This window comes from Spermophilus citellus (assembly GCF_964194105.1).
Source record: "Spermophilus citellus genome assembly, chromosome: 4".
In the NCBI taxonomy this organism is placed as follows: Eukaryota; Metazoa; Chordata; class Mammalia; order Rodentia; family Sciuridae; genus Spermophilus; species Spermophilus citellus.
Window position 1 is genome coordinate 3906616 of NC_138185.1, and position 20912 is coordinate 3927527.

General features: G+C 43.6%; 1 protein-coding gene across 2 annotated transcripts; it reads right to left on the minus strand.

Annotated features, from left to right (window-relative positions):
* Positions 1–85: 85 nt before the first annotated feature.
* TOMM34 (translocase of outer mitochondrial membrane 34) lies at positions 86–19797 on the minus strand. 2 transcript variants are annotated; one of them, XM_081289279.1, is made up of 7 exons: positions 19533–19792; positions 15251–15350; positions 13993–14145; positions 10407–10567; positions 7072–7219; positions 2722–2848; positions 86–2485 (listed from the first exon to the last, which is right to left on the minus strand). In XM_081289279.1, the coding sequence occupies exons 1-7, from the start codon at positions 19657–19659 to the stop codon at positions 2381–2383; spliced, it is 921 nt and encodes a 306-aa protein (XP_081145405.1). In that variant the 5' UTR covers positions 19660–19792; the 3' UTR covers positions 86–2380. The 2 variants fall into 2 exon arrangements, with proteins under 2 accessions (XP_081145405.1, XP_081145406.1); XM_081289280.1 differs by lacking the exon at positions 86–2485 and having other exon boundaries at positions 2720–2848; positions 6994–7219; positions 19533–19797.
* Between the last annotated feature and the right edge of the window lie 1115 nt (positions 19798–20912).

Genomic DNA, 20912 nt, shown 5'->3' on the forward strand with positions numbered 1-20912 from the left:
CTTCCACATGAAAGCTATTAATTTTGACACCCCCCCATTCTCATCTTTCTACTTCTAAATCCACTATCCCCACCCTAGTCCAAACTCAGATGGACTCTGGCAATAGCCTCTGTGGCTTCACTACATCTGCAATGACCATTCTCCCATGTCCTCCACCACACAATCAGAAAGCTTGCCTCAGGATGCGCATCTTTCCTCTCACCCCGCAAAAGACCTTCAGTAGCTTCCTACTGTTTGTGCAGGGTCTCAGGTTTTGTCCTTGCTCTCTCTGGCTCCCACATGGGAATTGGAAGAAGACTGTCATTCCCATGTAATGACCTTGTCTTAGGATAGGGGGTAGAATTCATTTATGGCTATTAAGATAGTAATATTGATAGCTGTCCCTTTCCTAGAAATGTTAACCTATCACATGTAGAAATTTTAATCTTCATAGCCTCTCAGGAGATGGACGGTGATAACTTTCAAACACAGGTGATAACAAAGCTTACCATGACATTCTCTGTTTATCAGGAATTTAAGTACCAAAAAAAAAAAAAAAAAAAGGCCCCTTCGCCTGTGAAGGCCAAGGCCTGGCTGCCTGCTTCCACTGAGTCTAGATGTGCCTTCTATAGCTCTATGTGGGTTGTGATGGGTGTTGCCACTACATCTGCCTCAAATCAGTGAAGCCCCAAAAGAAGTATTAATGGGGTGTGGCTCCCCACTCTGACAAGGTCCTCTGGTCACACCTGGGGCCTATTGGGTGTGTCTGACTCCTACCATGAACTTGAGTCTAGAGGTCTGTGAATATTCAGATAGCAAAAGACTCGTGCTTAAGCGCTTCTCTGACCTCTCTTCACAGCTCATGTTCCTTATCACCTTTGTGATGAGAAGTATAAGCCAACAAACCTTTGTTTAATCATAAAACTTCTGCATTGAAGTAAAACTAATTTAACTAGGACCACAGCCCAGGAAGGGGAGGCAGCCCTTAATTCTGGTCAAATTCTAAAGTTCTCCAGCCTTACTCCAGGCCATGTTGTGTGAACCTGAGTGGTATTTTTTTAGCCCCTGTGCTTCCTCACCACGTCCTCCCAACTAGGACTTTTACACAGGCTGTTGGGTCTCTGCACACTGCTTTTAACGCCCTCCCCCCATTCACCAGTTAACCTCTCACTTTAAAACACGTTCAAGCTTTACCCCCTCAAGGGCCCTTTTCCCTCCACTGTGGGAACCTCCCTGTGGAGGCAGGTAAGGTGCTGGTGACTACTCCATGCTGCTCTGTAGGCTGTGGCTTTATTGGGGGTGATTATCTGATGACTTCTTGCCTTCCCACTGGACTGTCAGCCCTACAGCAGGTAGTCTATTCTTTGTTGCCTCCCCAGCACTGCGTGCAGCACCTGGCCCATGCAGACATTTGAGTAAATGTGTTCAACAAATAGATGAAAGCGAAAGCACAAGCAGCAGCAGCTTCTATTGTTACTGCTATAATGGGCGCAAAGCTGAAAAGGCATAATTGAAAGTATGACTTCTGTACAGAAGAAAGCCTTTTAATGCAATAGCTTAACAAACAGTTCAACAAATTCAGTCAGTTCAAATTAACTTCAACATATTACAAAGAACTAAGAAGCCTGGAGGGGCCACCACTTTGGGGAGGGGGGGGTGGGGAGGCAAATTGCTGCCCAGAATGGAAGGATACTGACCTCAAGGAGGCCCCTCTCCCCATCCCAAGAGGTGTGGCCATAACCATCGGGCTCTTGCAATAGCTTAGGTACCTCCATGCAGAAGGCAGCAGCACAGAGTGGAGGGCAGAGCCATCTAGGGATCACAGCTCTGCCTTCTCACCAGAGCAGGGCCTGGAAAAAAGGCACTGGGGCTGACACAGAATTCTGTGCCCAAGACAGGGTGGGGACAGCAGCTGCAGCACTGGAGAACCAGCTCAACAGGCCGCTTTGGGTGTAGGTGGGCCAGGGATTTTTAGCTTCTCCCCCACCTCTACCCAGGAGCTCAGTTCAGATTAACTGCAGAGAGGTGAGGTCTGATGCAGCTACAAAGGCAGCATTCAATCTGCAGCACACTTGGGGCAGGGACAAAGCCAAGTGCTTTGCTGTTGAGGACTGCTGTCTGATATGCTAACTGAGGCAGCAGGGTGGGAACAGGGCTCTAGCTTCACACTCAGCTCTAGCAAGGACCCTTGTGGTGAAACCATGTCTGTGCTTGACTATGCTGGCTTAACTTGAACAAGCAAAGCCTCTCAAAGGTGGAGGCCACTGCTGTCGGAGGGGCTGAGGAGGGTATTTCAAAGCTCCCTGTGGGGCATGCTAGGTTTCAGGGGTGGCTGCAGGGGAGGACACCCCTGGCTTCTCTGGGAAGGGCAGACAAAAGGTTCCTGCTGCCCTTTAAGGTTTTATTTCAGTTTCTGGTTAACTTCCTGCCGTAACTTCTGTGCAGGGCCATTCCTGGGCTCAATTTGTAGGAGGCTGCTGATGTCTGCAAGGCTGGATTTATAGTCCTAATGGGGAAGAAGAAAAGTGTGGGGAAGGGACCTGGATAAGATGAAATTCAAATGGAATGGGGTCAGCTGCTGAGGCAACAGTGTCTTGAAACCCAGCCTCTAACTGCCCTTAACGACCCTGGGCCTTGGAGGAGAAGAAACTTGGCAGGAACCCGCTTACCTCACCTGTACCCTGAATGAATAATGGCATAAACCCCTGCAGCTATGTTGGTACCTTGGGCAGGCCCTTTTACCTTGAGTGACTTGTAGGCTTGAGCCCGTCTGTACAGTGCTTTCACGTTCTTGCCGTCCAGCTTGAGGGCTTCTGTGCAGTCCTTCACTGCCTCCTTGTCCTGATTCAGGACCAGATGACAGAGTGCTCTGAGGGGAAAGACCATCGCAGAGATTTAGTCACTTCTGTGGGTCCCTGCAAGCCAGGAGGTAGGTGAGGAGTGACCTCTGGATTGTTGAGCCTACTCTGTGCTGACTGTAGCTTCTTCAATCCTACTCCCTTTTTCCAGATAAAAAAACAAAAAAAGCTTTTACAGCTGGCTCAGAGGGGGTGAAGAGAGTTGCCCAAGGTGCCACTGCTACTAAGGACCAGACCCAGTTCAAACCAAGTGAATCTGAACAACTCCAGACTCCATCTGGTTCTGTTACTGTGTCTGCTCCACTCAATCAGGGAAAAGTCAAGTCAGCCTGAAACCTTCCCCTTAACAGATTAAAAATATTTACCATTTGAGAAAACACATAAATACTAATCAATAATAAGCTGACATGTAAGTGGTGAATATAATGAGATGGTGAATATAAGATGGCTAATAAAGCAAATAACAAAATACTGTAGGATATGGATGGTAGGTATATGGGTGTTCAGTATTTTTCCCTGACAAACTCTAGAATCATCATGAATTAAAAAAGCAGGAACAACCAAACAGGAAAAACTTGGGCTGAGGATACAGCTTAGTAGTAGGATGATTGACTAGCATGTACAAGGCTCTGGGTCTACCCTTAGCATTGCAAAAAACAAAAACCTAAACCCCACCCTACCCCCCGAAAAAGGAAAAAATCTAGTATTTTGGTGATTTCATAGAATATATAAAATTAAAGAAAAACCTTCCTGTAGCAATTTAAAGACAGGTGTAAGCCAGGTATGGTGGTGCATGCTAGTAATCCCAGTGGTTTAGGAGGCTGAGGCATGCAGATCTCAAGTTCAAAGCCAGCCTCAGCAGCTTAGCAAGGTCCTAAGCAACTTTGCAAAACCCTGTCTCAAAATAAAAAAAAATGGGCTGAGAATGTGGCTCAGTGGTGCCCCTGGGTTCAATTCCTGGTACCAAATAAAATAAAAAATAAATAAATATAGGTACTAATTTACTGGCACTCTTCTTATTGAGAGGAGGCTGTGTTTGTGACTCTGTTCTCTCCCCTTGAGTTCAGGCAGGTTCTGTGACTGTGCTGACCAAGAGGAGGGAAGAGAAAGGGATATGATGCAACTTTCAAGGCCAGGTCATAAAGGCCTTGTTGGTTTTGCCTTAGGTCTCTGAGAACACGTACTCATGAAGACTTGAGCTGCCATGTCAGTAGCTAACTACTCTGAGGCCACCAAGCTATGAGTAGGCCAAGCCAGCGAATAGGGAAAAGCCACCATGAGAGACGAAAAGGTGCCAGCTTGCTCTAGGAATCCTTTTTTTAGCCACTGAGCCATCTCCTACCTTTTTTGATTTTGAGACACAGTCTCACTATGTTGGAATAGAACCCAGAGCCTTATACATGCTAGTCAGTGTTGCTAGGCCCTGCTAAGTTGCTGAGGCTCAGCCTCCCAAGTTGCTGGAACTACAGGCATGCACTACCATGCCCAGCACTTGCTGTAGCAATTCTGTCCCCTAGCCACATGTCATTCCAGTGGGTGGCACACATGTAATGACTCTAAGCCCCAACTACCATCTTGCTGACCCTGAATGAAAGACCCCAAATGAGAACCAAGTGAATCTGAACAACTGAATTCCCCATACTACTAAAGAAATGGGTTGTTATAAATTATTAAATTTTAGAATAGTAGTCCCTGATTTAAACTTTGAACACAGAGCAATTCTAGGGAAACTAAGGTTTTCTCCCAATGGGCTCTGGCAATTTAAAGAATTAACCAAGTTTTGGGAAAGTAGAAGAATCAAAGCATATAAACATTATATACTGTATAGTAACTTCAGAATATAAATATTAAGATGAATGTAATTATATATGACATCTAAAAATTGTATTTAAGATGATAAAAGTGACTTTGGCCTATAAAACAAAGACCTTTAATTTTTGGAAAGTGGAATGATTTTGTATCCAGTTAAAAGGGGTTAAATTACAAACGAGTCTGGAATATAACATGAGTGAGTAAAAAGGAACATAAGTTTGGGATCACAAAGATCTGTCTGGCTTGCGGCTAGCATATGCACAAAGTCCTGGGTTCTATCCCCAACACTGCAAAAAAAAAAAAAAAAAAAACCCAAAACAAAACCAAAAACAAGACCTGTGCTGCCACGTATAAGCTATTTACCTTTATGCTCATTAATTCATCTTTCTTAGCCAATCTGGGTAACATGAGACTATGACATAAACCAAACTACTGTTTTGAATACTAAATAATTCTCATAGGGAAGGGTCATTCCATATAGCAAGTTATAGATGCTGGGTACCAAGTGACGATGTGCATTCAAGTCTCATTAGCACAAAGAATAAGCGGAGGACTAGGCACTGTTCCACACAGATGCATATGCATGAGTGGGCCATTACAACTGCATCCAGGATGTGCTAAGCTTTCAGTCACAATGGATGAAAATTCAGTTTTGTAATTAGTCCTCTAAATTAAGTTTATAAATTCAAAAAACAAAACAGTTTTTGGAATTTGTCAACATGATCCTAACGCTTAGCTGGAACAAGGTGTAGGAGAACTGCCAGGGATACCTCAATTAAGAATAATGGGGAAGGGGCTGGGGCTGGGGCTGAAGCTCAGTGAAAGAGTGCATGCCTGGCATGTGTGAGGCACTACATATAAATAAACAAAATAAAGGCATGCTATCCATCTGCAGCTACCAAAAAAAAAAAAAAAAAATGATGGGGCAAAGATCAGCTTTACAAGACATTGAAAAGCAAGAGCAATTAAAATAGTGTGGCACAGATACATTTGCCTAGAGAACAGTATTTAAGCCAGACTTAGCGGTGCATGCCTATAATCCCAGTAACTTGGGAGGCTGAACTAGGAAGGAAGATCACAAGTTCAAGGCTGAGGCAATTTAGCAAGGTGAGACCCAGTCTCAAAAAATTAAAAGAGGTGGGGATGTCGTTCAGTGGTGTTCAATTCCCAATAACAAACAAAAAACAGTAAGCAAAACAAAGTACTATCCCAGATATTTCCACAAATATGAAGTGAATGGGCTACAGGCTTCCTTTTTAAGTTAGCATGGCAAATTGAGGCACCCCTGGTCCAGAGAGTAAAATCGCAGGGTTCAAAATCCCACAGTCCAAGCTTTGTCTTTTCAACTCTTTTGGCAACAAAACCACCAGACATGGAACTGATATGAGACTACTTAGTTTCTGCCATCCCATGTGAATATGGAATTTTCATATTTCACTGAAGAAAAACTAATAATTTCAGTAAGCTGCCCCATTCCCTCCTGGGTTTTACATATTTCAGTATATGGACTGTATTACCTTACTAAAATCTAAAACACATTTTATTCCAAGAGTTTTGAATAAGGAATAGTAAACCTGCATCAGATTAAAGAGAAGTGAACACAAGAGTGATAAGTACATGTTGGTAGGAAAGGAGAAACAGACTTGTAACATTTTATAATCAATATTTGGATCAGATACAGTCCTTGATGACTGTCAAGTTTCTGACAGAATATTAACAGATCTCACTGGAGCCAGACTCCAATTCTGGCATCACTGTTTATGGGCCTTCTGAGCTTTGGTTTTCTCAACTCCAAAACAGGAAGACCTCCTATCACCTGTATCTGTACCTCCAAGCACTACTGTAAAGCAGTGAGTCCCATACAATAAAGGGATGATATTCTGGCTCCAAGGCCCTCACTGCTAGTGGTCACTGATAGCAGCTCCTCCCAAAGAACCTTCCACCCAAAAAATCTATTATCTCTGGCTGGACTGTGACCCTCCTATTCCCAGGCCAGGCAATCATTATTCTACTCCCTAGGCTCTGGACCAGTTCTCTGATAGAAACTGCCAATATTTTGGGGTAAGGGAACAAGAGGAAGGTGGTGGAGAGGCAAAGACTCATTTTGAAGTTGTTTTCAGTAAGCACATGGCTTTTACTTAACTGTATGCTTACTTGGGGTGATTAATGAAAATTTTGGGGAGTGGGTCTAACAAAGCCCAGGCTACTCTTTGGTATCCCTTAATTTCTACCCCTATGAGAGGGCAAATGCCACTGGCAATGCCTAGCTCACAGTGCCTGTAACTGGTATGAACATGTTTTGAGTTGTAACATATGACTAAACGCTAGGGACTGAAGAACCTACCACAGTTGGAGAGAAGACTATGGAACAAATCATCCAATGTTCTGAAATCCCCCAGGCCAGCAGCTATGTAGAAGATACCTGTTGCTGTACGTGGTAGATTCCAGGTTACTAAACAAGAGGCTTTCATTGTACTTCTCAATAGCTTTCTTATGGTTGCCCTTCTTTACAAGCTCATTGCCTTCTTCCTTCAGAACTCTGGCTCTCTCCACATCCCCAGCAGAAGGCACTAGATACAAATTCAGAAGAGGAAAAAACCATAGAGCAGGTGCCAAATGAGATCAATGAGATCTCTTCAGTATCATCTCTTCAAAGTTGTCTATAATCCTCTCTCCCCCAGAGACTGCCTATACCATTGCAAATCCTCCTTCCTGATTAATGGTTTCTGAGAATTTAACACTTTTCATTCAGAAAAGGTTGGAGACTCCTGTTATAAACATATTACTAAACACACATGATAAAAAAACAACCCAGGTTCTAGTCTTGGCACTGCCACTTGGTACTTGGAATCCATCTTGTGTGACCACTGAACTTTTGGACTTCAATTTCCTCACCAACACATGTAGAAGTATAAGTATTAATAAACAAGCATCTAGTGAAGAAAGCCTATAAAGTTTAAGGCCAGCCTCAACAACTTAGCAAGAATCTGTCTTAAAAATTTCAAAAAAGGGCTAGTGATGTAGTTCAGTGCCCCTAGCTTCAATCCCCAGTACTGTAAAAAGGCTGTAGTTTCTGGATTTTCAGAAAAGTGGTGAAGACCAGGCGCTTCCTGTTTTGGTCTGACCTGCACTTCCTGTTTTGATCTAACCTGTGAGTATTCTCCCTCACCTTACACATTCATCTCTGCTCCAACCTTCAAGAGCAGATAACAAAGTTAAAACCCAAAGCTGCTCATGCTGGTGTGGTCAAGCCCCTTTACTGCTTGGCTGTAATTAATTGTTCTGGCCTCTGTTCTACATCACTTGCTTCTTTAATCTTTAAAAACTGCCTTTAAAAAACAATATTTATGGGCTGGAGTTGTAGCTCAGTGGTAAAGTGCTTGCCTTGTATGAGTGAGGTGTGGGGTTCAATCCTCAGCACCATATAAAAATAAAAAAATAAAGGTATTGTGCCCATCTACAATATTTGTAACAAGGACAAGATTATAGGAACAAATCAATTCTGGAACTCTCCCCCTGCTTAAGAAACAGAACACACTAGGATCTTTAAGGTCCTGTAGGCCCTTCCCCAACTCAACCCACTCCTAGAGGAAACTATTATCCCCATTCTGTGCTTTCTCTGGTTTTGTTTTGGTTTTTTTTTTTTTTTTATAATTTTTTAAATATTTATTTTTGAGTTCTCGGCGGACACAACATCTTTGTTGGTATGTGGTGCTGAGGATCAAACCTGGGCCGCACGCATGCCAGGCGAGCGCGCTACCGCTTGAGCCACATCCCCAGCCCCTCTGGTTTTGTTTTTAAAGTATAGTTTACCTATATACAATAAACCATTTGTTGTTTACTTTGATTCTGAACTTCATAAATCTATGTATATGATTTGGTTTTCTTTTTCCCCTCTCAGCATTATATTCCTAAGATAATTTGTGTTGATTCATGAAGCTGTAGTTCATTCACTTTCATGGCTGCAATATCACACAGATCTATCCATTCTCTTAACTATAGAGATGTGAGATGTTTCCAGTTTTGTTTTTACTATTATATTCATTCTGCTATGATCATTTCTGTCCTTGTTGTGTGTGCACGAGTTCCTCTAGAAGTAAACCAGTGGGCTGCAATACATGCACAGCTCCAGGTATTCCTGGGCCCTGCAACACAACCCTTACTTCAATCATAACTCATTCCTACTGTTCACTTTGTGCACTTTTACTTTCCAACTCTTTCCACTATCTCTGCCAAGAATTCTGCTCCCTTCTAACCTCACCTCATTTTTCCAGGTCCAGCTGAAATGATTGCCCCCATCACCATCTCCTCTGTGAGCCTTTCCCCGATTCCAGCAAGCACTCGTAAGCCAGCTCTTAAAACAAACTTTCTGAACACTAAAGACTTGTATTTTAAAATGTTCTGCTTAAGTGTCTCAGGTCCTCAACAGACCAAGAACTTCCTGAGAGCCACGGCTGCCTCTGTCTTCTGTATCATACTGCTTGACACAAAATAAATCATAGGTGCTCTGAATTCATCTAGTTATTAGCACCCTACATTTTTACTTCAGAGAAGAGTGGGGAACACTTACCAGGCTCCCACAAACCAGAATGAATGCTACCCATGGCCTGGAAAAAGAAATAATTTCTGCCCTCCCATAATAACTAAAGGTCACATGACAGGGCTTTAGCCTTGCTCCTTTTTGCACTTAGCTTGCTGGGCTAATTCCTTCAGTTTCCTGTAAGAGCTTTCCTGTGGAAAGTCTCCTGTTTGTGGCTACCTAGATTTCTATTTTTTTACTCATCCTTCTCCAGGATTCATACAGTGCATCCTCCTCTAGTTATGGAAGTAGCACAGATAGCTTGAGGCTGAACTAGTCACAAAAATCTCATCCTCTGGCCTATGATCAATTAGAATAGGGGGTGGCGGGGAGAGAGAGACAAACACACACAGACAGACACGAACAGACAGTGCCTGACCAAGAGATTTTGGGGAAAATGTTCTTTTACTAGTGAATTATGGACACAAGGGACTTTCTTTCTTCCTCTAGGTCATGAGGCATGGTGTATAGCTGAAAGCTAGGAACTGGTACAGCTACTTTATCACTAGGAGGGGAGCCTGTCTGAAGTCAAAGCTGAAAAAACAACATAGAAGAGAGCAAAGAGAAGTACTGAGAATTGAAGTCAAAGAGTCTGGTAATGGCCTTGCATGGTGCCTGTAATCCAATGTCTTGGGAGGCTGAGGCAGAAGGTCTGCAAGTTTAAGTCCAGCCTCAGATACTCAGTAAGAACCTGTCTCAAAATTAAAAATAAGAAGGGCTGTGAATGTAGCTAGTGGTAAAGCACCCCTGGGTTTAATCTCTAGTACTGGGTGTGGAGGAAGTAGTGAATTGCTGTGGCAAACATCTCCTGAGCTTTTCAGCTATATGAGCCAATAAATTCATTTCACTGTTTTAATATTCTTGTAATCAAAAACATCCTCAGTGACACGTCTCAATGCTGTCAGAGGACTGGGAGCCAATACTATATGCCCATGTGCCAGGCTGGAGCCTGGCCCGCCCCACAGTTTCATCCTTAAGGCTATGAGGTAGCTGCATTGCCACCTCACAGCACAATTCAGGAGATGATATTTTAAAAGTTGAGACTTTTTCATTTTGTTCTGTTTAAACTTTGTTTACAAGATTATTTTTTATAACCCAGCTAAACAAGGCCAATTTTTATACAACTACTCTAAAGAAAGGGTCTAAGACTCTCTGGACAGGAGATGGTCACAGCTTACCTCTGCTCTTTGTAGTTTCTTTGGATTTGTTTTTGGTTGACTCTTTGTTTTCTGAAGGCAAGGAATTCCACCTCTTCTGGGCTGAGACAGGCACCACAGGGATAGAGGGCAGCTTCAGGCGCCACTCAGGCCCAAGTGAATCCATGAGAGCTCTGGTCATTCTGGAAGGGAAGGCAGGATCGCAGAGAGGTTTTCAGCCAGTTCAAGAAAAGAGTCCTCCTTTTGCACACCCAAGGGAAGTAGGCCCTTTCAGAAAAGCCAGTTATGATCCTCTCCCTGGTCTGAACCATTTGTTTATATCCTCTGACACACTGCCGAAGAGGACAGGAGTCTGCCACCTACAGACACCTTATCAGTTCAGCCACTGTGACACTCCTTCCCTTGCGCTTGGCCGCATTATGTTAACTTTAAAGCGGTGATCTGTTGCTTGTTGAGGATACTTAAGCTCTGTCCCCAAAACATTATACACTCCCCAAGGAAAGATTCTGTTTTATGTTTTCTCAAAGAATCTAGTACAAAGGCATACAAGCACCTGATAATGCTCAGAGATTTTTCTAAAATGCATTTTTTTTTTTAATGGTGCTGGGGATTGAACCCAGGGATTTATGCATGTGAGGCAAGCACTCTACCAACTGAGCTATATCCCCAGCCCTAAAATGCAAATCTTAAGTCATTCTCCAACCTTAAAACTTCTCAGGGTTCCATTTCCCTAAGTTAACATGCATCCCCTTTTCCACTTTTATTGTGTACCATATTCCCTCCTAATCCTTATGTTTATTTTTTCTTTACCTGGAACAATTTCTCCCATTTTCCATTCCCACCTTCTAGGTCCAGCTAAGTCCTACTTATTAGGCTCTCAGCTTAACATGCTACTAGCGTGGGCCATTTTGTTAACTGATCTGCAGCACCTAGCACATCACCTGGCACCCACTAAGGTCTAATAAGTATGTGATGAATAGTCATATACTTCTGCTCTTACAGCCATGTTCCTGGGTTACAAGGATAAAAATCACACAGACTGATCTTACTACAAATTAATGATCTCTAACGATGTTACAAAGCTGTTTTCCTGATTAACTTAACTATATCAAATCTCTTAAGCTGTTTTCTAACCTTTCTCTTTTTTCAAAGCAAACTTTCTCATACCCCAAATATAAACCTCCCTGCCAGGGACTCAATCCTTCCTCTCTCTCCTGTCACAATAGAGGAGACATCAGATGGGATGGACCCCATCTCCTGCCTCTCAAGCAGCATCTCCCTTGCCTTTATCTGCATTCTTTCTCTTTACTGATTCTAACTGTCTGCATTTAGGTCCCTTTAAGTCTTTGTTCACTAAATAAAATCCTCCTACCCATCTACCATCCCAGCTATACCCCCCTGCTTTCTTTCACGTCAGATTTTCTGCACTCTCTGCCATCTGGCTTCTGACCCCACTGAATGGCATCCACCAGCATCACTAGTGACTATACCTTTAGGTGACTTAAGCTTCTTGGAATACCGGACATTAATGACATCTCCATCCCTTCTTAAAATACTCCTTCACTGTGGCAACTAAATGCCCTGCATTTTCTTCCACTTCTCTTCGCAAGTCCCCAAATGCTGGAGTTTTTCAAAGTTCCATCTTCTTCCCACTACATACTGGCTGTGGTGTTATTTTTTTTTTTCCTCCCACATCTTCAACCTCTGTGTTGATCACCCTCAAATTTCTATGTCTTGCCTACTTTTCTCTTTTGCTCCAAACCAACGTAAACAGCCTTCCTTACATCACAGTTACCTTCACGGCAACAGGCCAACAACCTAGATGTTCTCTGCTGTTCTTCCCTTCTCACCACCCCCACTTGCTAAGACAATAAGATCCTAAGTGTCCTCTGTTGTGCCACTCTTCTCTCTACTATCTCTCCCTTCTCCTGGACTGCTGCATGCTCCCTTCCTACTTTGTTCCTTCATGTCATCACTCAACAATAAGCTTTTCTACAAAACACAAATCTGTTCACGTTGCTTCATGGCTAAAAACCTTCTTAAGATGCCTAACTCACTCAGGATTAAGTCCCAGCCCCAGGCACCAGGCCCTGTGTGACCTGGCCTCACTAATTCATCCCAAGATGAATTTCCCATCTACCGCACCATGTGGAATGGACGTTTTACAATTCCTGTAATATGTTGGGCTCACTCACCCTTGTACATGCTGCCCTTCTGCCTTGCTGACCCTCTACTCCAGATCTCTTCTGTCAGTCTTTGCTCACCTCCCCTGAAAAGCCTTCTCTGGCCTCCTTCCTCCTAGTTGGTGAGAGGCCTCCTTTCTGTCCTAAGAACCCTCTGTGCTGCCTCCTACTGTGTGACTTAGCACAATGTACTGAGGGTGCCTATTACTGATGTCTTCTTGAGACCAGCAGCCCTAGGAAGACAGGAAAAGTTAAGTCTTGGTCAGCAGCCCAGGTTCTAGTGTGAAGTCTGATATTTTGTTGAGTGATAGAAATTAAAAGGAGGCAAACAGAAAACACAGGATGCTGACAAAAGTCAAGCAAGAAATAAAACACTTAACGTGTACTAGGAAGTCAAGGGTTTGCTATTTTTTTGGTTTTCTAGCAGCCCTCATAGGAGAAACATAATCAGTTAAACAAATGAGGGTATTTATGAAATAAAAACCAAATATGGCTCAGGAGACCAGGAAGACATTTCACCTGAGGAGCTTCATGAAGGGGTCATAATACAATATTGTAAACTACATCCACAAACAAAATCCCTACAGGCTGAGTCCTGGTTGCATATGCTTGTGCCTTACTTTCCCAGTTAGAGTTAGCACTCTGAGGACAAATGGGATCCAAATCTCTTTTTTTACTTCCCCTCATGGAACCTGGCACAATACCTTAAAGAGTTCAATAACCATTACTGTGTGAATGAACTTGCACATCCAGACAAAAATCAGCCAATCTCAATGATTCTGACTGTGGGAAGCCATTCTAACACGTGATTGGGTGACTCCCGTTAAGGGCCTGAGGCGCTTTGGCTCTGTCGAAGCTTTCCCGACCCTTTCCTGATGAGAGAGCCCATCCGTGTGGGGGTGTGCCTGACCACTGACCCCGGGGTCCCAATCACTGACCCTGACCTTGGAGTGCAGCCCCCCACAACCTTCATTGGATGGAATTCTCCCCTGAATCTCTTGTTCCCCAATAAAAGGCTACTCCCCCGGCATGTTCACTCTCTCTCTCTCCTGCTAGCCCTGAGTAATCCTCGCTGCCCTGCTGGGCGGCTAGAGGTGGGAACCAGAGAGGTGAGCCGTCTCGGACCTAGCAATATAAATAAGGTAACTGTCTGTGTGTTTTATTTTGATCTCTTCTAACTAACTTTATGCCTAGAACCTCATTAATGAAACCACTGCGCAGGCCGCGTGGTAGATCTGACTCCTTAAATACCTGCTAAAACAACAGTAGATTCTCCTTCTACATTTCATTTAACCCACATGCTCCTTAGGAAATTTCTAAGTATAGACAGACCTTGCCCAGAAGACAACTGAAGCAATGGCCAAAAGCCAATCAAGGAGGACAGGAAATTCCCATGGAGAAATCCTACAGTGAATATGAATCACCTGTTGATGCCTTCCAGGGCTGACGCCACACTGTTATCAATTTGCAGTACAGTCTTGTAGTCGACATAGGCCAGAGGATACTTCTCTAGGGCCTCATAGGCAGATGCTCGCCGCAGCAGAGGCTTCATGCTGAAGGGAACCAAGGCCAGTGCTCTAGAACAGGAGGCAAAAATATCATCTGCCTGATGTACTACCAGGGCTCTCGAACAGATCTTTCAGTCAGGGTCATCTGCAGCACTCAGTATACTGAAGGTAATTCTAGGGCAAGAGACACTGCAAAGAATGCTTAACCGTAAATAAAGACTTTTAAAGCTGGATTGAAGTAAGGAGGGGAAGAGGGCAAAAATCAATACTGTGAAATTTGTGTGCATGTATGTCAATTTTCATAGCTTCGATCCCCCCAAAATTAAGAACTAAAGATTTACAGCTTTCATGCTAACATGTTTCTAGACTGTGGCCTAGTGGTAATACCAAAAGGCTCTGTAGTCAGCTGGGATGGTATTTGGATTCCACCTCTGCCACTATGTAATCCTAGGCAAATCACTATTTCCCCAACTCTCTGCAACTCAGTTCTGGACTGAGAAGGATGATAAACACCAGAGTGATCTGAGTACTCAAAGAGGAAAACCTACTACAGACCCTAGAAGCATGCTCATGTCTCTGCTCCTGTCTACCATCCCTGCACAAATCTAAGGCAATATCACAGGATATCAGATCTGAGAACACATTTAGCTATGTGCTATTGTAGCTATGATGAAATAAAGCAACATTAGACTGGCCTGGAGAGGAAGAGGTACGAAAAATTGTTCAATATCTTTTACAACTGTTCACTGATAAAGACCCATTTCCTTCTCTCTCCTTGGTTCTTTATAAACAATCTGTTAACCTGTATTCTATCTTTCTTTCTTTTCTTCCCTCTCACCTACACCCATCCCAGAAAATCACCTGGACAAGCAAGTCATAGGTCTGCAACCTTACCTCTCCCCAGATATCAAGTCTCATAAAGGCTGCAAAGCCTATGTCCAGCTGTCCACCCTACTTCTTTTTGAGCAGAAGAGCTGACTCCAAAGACACAAGTCAGGTGCCACAAGGATGGAGCCTCTCATTCTCAGTGGCCTGGTGTCACTTAGTGACACTTCCAAATAACTTGTCACAGATGTGACTGGTGGAATCCTTTTGAAGAAGAAAATAAGCCAGATACACCCGACCTCCTCTTCCAAAACCCTCAGGCATCCAAATGTTACCCTGGGCCACTTACGAAGTACAGTCTTTGATGCAGTCTGTGCAGTTTCCATCCTTTAAGTGGCATGCTGCTCGGTTGGAGTACAGAACACTCTCTTCTTCAGGGTCTGAAGAACCTACCCAGGTGGAGGCAGGAACAGAAATATCATAAGAAATGCATGTCTCTGGACACTGGGACTCATTTCATACCTGGGCTCTCTAGGCTTTGGGAAAGGCAGCAGAAATGACTATAACCTGATCAGGCTTGTCTGCCAGATGGAACAGCATGTCTGACATTTTTACATAACAGTGGGGACACAGAGCTTTATGCCATTCACAGGGAACCAACTAGCTCCTCCTTCATTCATTCTAGTACTGAACTTGATAGTAGGTGAAAGATAAATATGAAACAGCTGGTTCCTGCTTCAAAAAATAATTTAAAAAAAGCTGTAACTACGTGAGGATGTGTATCTTATTATAGAAAGCATGTGAACCCAATAGAAGGGGGGAAAAAAAGGAAAAGAACAATATGAGAAATGCTCGATAAGTAGATTAACCAAAGAAGTGTAAGGAATATATCACCAGTGAAACTTCACATTATGTACAACCACAAGAATGGGATCTAATTAGAATAAGTTATACTCTATGTATGTATAATATGTCAAAATACACTCTACTGTCATATATATCCAGAAAAAAAAAAAAGTTGTAGGGACATGAAAGCAGTTTTACCTGGTCAAGTCAGAGAGGACTTTGCCTGGTAAGTGAAAACTAAGTTGGAATGCCAGGACTTCAGAGAACTCAATCAGGAGGACTCAAGTTACCCATCAGGGAGAGCATTACTAGTCATTTCTCTAATGGCAGTCCTACCCGTAAGCACACAGAAGATCATGTCCCTTCCCATGGCTACAATAATTTCCACATTTAAATATAATTTTCAACCCCTTCATACCCACTAGCATGGGCCATAATTAAATAAACAGACAGACAACAACACAAACCCAGAAAACAAGCTGGGCATGGTGGTACACGCCTGTAATCCCAGCAGCTTGGGAGGCTGAGGCAGGAGGATCTCTAGTTCAAAGCCAGCCTCAGCAAAAGTGAGGTGCTAAGCAACTCAGTGAGACCCTGTCTCTAAATAAAATACAAAACAGGGCTGGGGATGTGGCTCAATGGTCAAGTTCAATCCCTGGTCCCCCTCATCCCCTCCAAAAAACCAAGAAAAACAGTGAAAATAATGGTTGCCTCAGTAACTCCACTTCTAGATATATATATCCAGAAGGGGAGAAAACAGACTCCTTTAAAAATTTTGAAACATTCAGAAAATCATTTAAAATACTCATATCCACTGCTTTATTTAGCAAAATTATGGTTCCAACCTTTTTATTTTTGAGATGGCTAATGTTCTACCCATCCTCATCCTTATCCCTGTGCTCCCTCCCCCAGAGGCTGGCACGATTCTGAAGCTGGTATCTAAATTTTCAAGTATTACTTTTATTATGTTTTCATAGTTAAGATACAATATTGTTTCGTGTCCACTGAAGCATTCTCTAAGTGGTATTTTATAGCCTCTCCTCCTGAAATTTATTTCTTTCACTAAGAATCACGATACTATGTTAGTACCTGAATTTTTCACTCAATACCAACAATAACAAACATAATTAATAGCCAATTTTTTTCTTCTTTACTTTGGCAGGCCTGAGACAGACAGTACAGGAATGTTATGGTTTAGATATGTGATGTCCCCTAAAAGCTCATGGGTGAGACAATGCAAGGTGGTTTAAGGGTGAAATGAGTGGGTAATGAGAATCCTAACCCAATCAGTGCATTAATCCCCTGGTAGGGATTAACTGGATGGTAACTGTAGGTAGATAGGGTGTAGCAGGAGGAGGTAGGTCCCTGGGGGCATGCCTTTGGGATCTGTATTTTGTCCATGGGGAATAGAACTCTGCTTCCTGGTAATATATTCCCAGTTGCTTTTCTCTGCCTCACACTTCTGCCATGATGTTCTAGCTCATCCCAGGCTCTGAGGAATGGAGTTGGCCATCTATGGACTGAAACCTCTGAAATCATGAGCCCCCATATAAACTTTCCCACCTAAAATTATTCTTGTCAGATTTGTTAGTTACAACAGCAAAAAAGTTGACTAAAACAAAGGATAAGTAAAATACATCCTGTACTTAAGGAGCAAGTACAAACACTTAAAACCTGTAATCCATCTCAAGTTATTCAGAAATAGCTTGGTGTGCTGGAACGTGCATGAGAACCTAAAATCCAGGACTGGGAGGAGTGATAAAGAGCTGGCCTAGCATGTGTGGCCCCAGCCTCTCCCCCCACACATAACAGCTGAGAAGAAACCGCAATCTAGCTGTGACCCTGTGCAAGTCATTCAAGCCCTCAGATCTTGTGTGCTCACCTACCTCACAAAGATATCACTTTACAGATTTGCTGCAAGGGTTCATTGTGTTAGGGTGCTCCCTGAGCTTCTTTCAGAATCAAGAAAACATCAGAAAAATGAAGGCAATTATCCACAAATTACCTAGAAAATTAGTAGCAGAATCAGAACCAAACTGTGGTACCTGCTAAGTCTAAACTCCAGGCTAGCTAGGGTGTTATGGTGGGGGGGGGGGGAGGCAGAAATATCAATATCTCAGATTCCTTAGCAACTTCCTCAAGTGAGGCTGACATGAGGAAATGGGCCTAAAGAGAAGGCTTCCAGAAAAAAAAAGGGGGTTAAATAACTTGAAATTGTTGAAAGTTTCAACAAAATGTGGAATTTTGGAAGAAGTCTAGCTAAATGACTAAACATTTGGACTTAGCAATCAGACAGATTCATATTCAAATCCTGGCTCTGACATGTCCTCACTGTGTAACCCTAGGGTAGGCAATTTAATTTTTCTGGATTCTTCATCTATGGGTGTCTTATCCATAGGGTCATAAAAAAGATAAACAAGATAATGTTTATTATGTTTAGCCCACAGTAAAGAATTCAATAAATGCTGGCTGAGAAAACGAGAAAAAGACAGGCAAAAGGAAATAGGTACTAAAAAGTGATTTACAGAGAATCCATCCAGGGCTGTCCTCAAAAATCAAAGCTTTAACAAATGGGGACTCCTGAATAAGATACTTTGGAGAAGCTGCTTTGTGCAAAGGTCTGTTGCTATGAACTGGAGGCCAAGAGAAGGGAATATGCTACTCCTCTGTTTAAAACTCTCCAATAGCTTTCCAGCAGGGAATAAAACCCAAACTCCTAAGGATTAAAACAGCTTTACAACAAGGTTCTGCCTACCTCATGTCTTTCTTATTCCCTCCAGAGGCTCACTATACTTTAACTCTGAACACACCTTGCTTATTTTCTCTCGAGGCCTTTCTAATAGCCGTTTTCCTCCCCCTGGAATGTTCGGCACCCTAAACTTTGTGTGCTGGGCTTCTTATTCAGATATCACCTCAAGCATCTCTTCTTCAGAGTTGTCCTTGACAACTAAAGGAGTGCTTCAGTCAACTCTATCCATCATTTCCTCATGTCTGCTTTATGTTCCTGGGCAGTTCTAAAATCACCAGGGAGGAAAGATGCTGGGCCATAAAGCTTACTGCTTCAGAAACATTTGGAGTCAATCAGTTGGGAAAATAGTTTGTATTCAAAGCCAGCTCCGAAGGAAGACAGAGCAAACTGAACTGTTTCAAAGGTTCTATCTCTGAAAGTCCTGAAGGTGGGCAGAATTTTTAAAAGAGAAAAGGCAGGGAAGTGACAAAAGACAAGAACTGTACGTAGGTAGATTTAGTTAGTCTCCCCTAGACATCATCTTTAATGCCTTTCAGCTTTGGGTGGGAGTCCGCAGCCTCCACTCTCATCAGGTGAAGGCTATTCCCAATTTCAGATGGAGGAGGCAGATTCAGTCTCTTTCATTCATAGCCCTCATTATCTCAGATGTCTCGTTTATTTTTATTTTTTTGCATCTTTAGTAGCTTTAGACCCCCTACCTCAATAACCCGCCTTTAATATAACAAATGCTCATCAAATATTCACTGAAAAATCAACAGTTGAGGGGTAAGCGGATTCAGTTGTATCCTCGGGGATCAGAATGAGGCCGGAAAACTTAAGATGAGAACCAAGAAGGCAGTTCAAGAACAGGTGGAAAGGAAGAGCCAAGGAAGTTTCTCGTCGAATTCCAAAGTCGGGAAGGGACCGGGAACTAACGGGAGGGCCCGGGGGGTCGGGGGGCCGTTCAGCCCCAGAAACACTGAATACAGTGAGGCCGGGAGCTGGTGGGGACTGGAGAAAGCGGGCCCGGAGGAGGACCCGGGGGGCGGGTTCATACCTCGCACCTGCAGCAACCGCAGCGCGCGGCAGTAGAGCGCGGAGGCCTCGGCGTACTGGCCGTTGCGGAAGCTCTGGTTGCCGGCGGCGCGGAGCCCCTCCACAGAGTCTGGGAGTTTGGGGGCCATCCCGGAGCCGGGCGGGCACACGAGGGCCGCCTCGGTTTCCCCCTGAGTGATGCGAAACGGCGTCCGGGCGGAACCACCGGCTGCGACTATTTAGGTCCGGTAGCAAACCCGGCCACGAGGGGGCGCGGCCTTCGCCAACCCCAGACCCGTAGCGCCCCGCCCTCCGCGCGTGCTCAGTTTGGAACCTCGGTCTGCTTCGCGAGGTGGCTGGAGATTCCCCAACTGGCAGCTGGGGAATTGGGCGCTCTGGATGAGGCCAATAAGGAGGATGTCTGCTCTCAGGGCGCTTACGTTCTGGAGTGGCGTGACAAGCAATTAAATCATGAGCAAGTGAAGACGCTAATTTCATAATGCGATTAGTGCTCTTTAGGATAATGCCATACAAAGTGACCACGTGGGCGCTATTTTGGATGCGGGGCAAGGGAAGGCATCTCTAGGCGAGTAATAATTAGGTTGAGACCTGAGAAGACTTAGGGAATGCTATTCCAAAGGGGGAGCAAGTGCAGCAGCCCTAAGGCTAGAAACAACCTCGAACCTCATACACTGTAGATACTGATTTAGTAAATACATGCACAGGTTGAGGGGTGAAGACTTGGAACTGAAAGTGCCTAAGTTTATACTTCAAGCCTCATCTGATGTCCCTCTCTGTCCTACTTGATTTTTGTTAAAAAAAAAAAAAAATTCTTTGCTACTGGCACACACTAAGTTCTTTCTCTTACTCCTAGCCTTTCCTTGTTATCCCCTTCTGGAATTCCTTTCCAAACACTTCTACCTAATCCTGAATCAATTTAGAATTTCCAACTCAAACATCATCTTCCATTCCTGCCCCTGCCCCATGTCACTCCTCAGCCATTGGTCCTTAGGTTTATCCTTATTTTATCATTTATCAGTCCCTGAGTGCCAGTATAGTTTTCCTCAAACACTGAGGTCTTTGAAGGCAGGAATAGGTCCTCTTCATTTTTGTCTAAGACTTAATAGGATCTGGCACCTAGCATGAATGTCTCTTGGCAAAATTCACATATTTAAATCCTTTCTAACCCCTAGGGTGGTGGTATTAGGAGGTATTAGGCCCTTTGGAAGGTAATTAGATTGTGGAGGCATAGCCATCATGAATAGAATCAGTGTCTTAGAGGCCTCCTAGCCACTTCTACCATATGAGGACACAGCAAAAAAGGAGTCATTTATGAACCAGAAAGAGGTCCCTAACCAGACACTGCATCAACTGGTGCTTTGAACTTGGGTTTCTAGCTTCC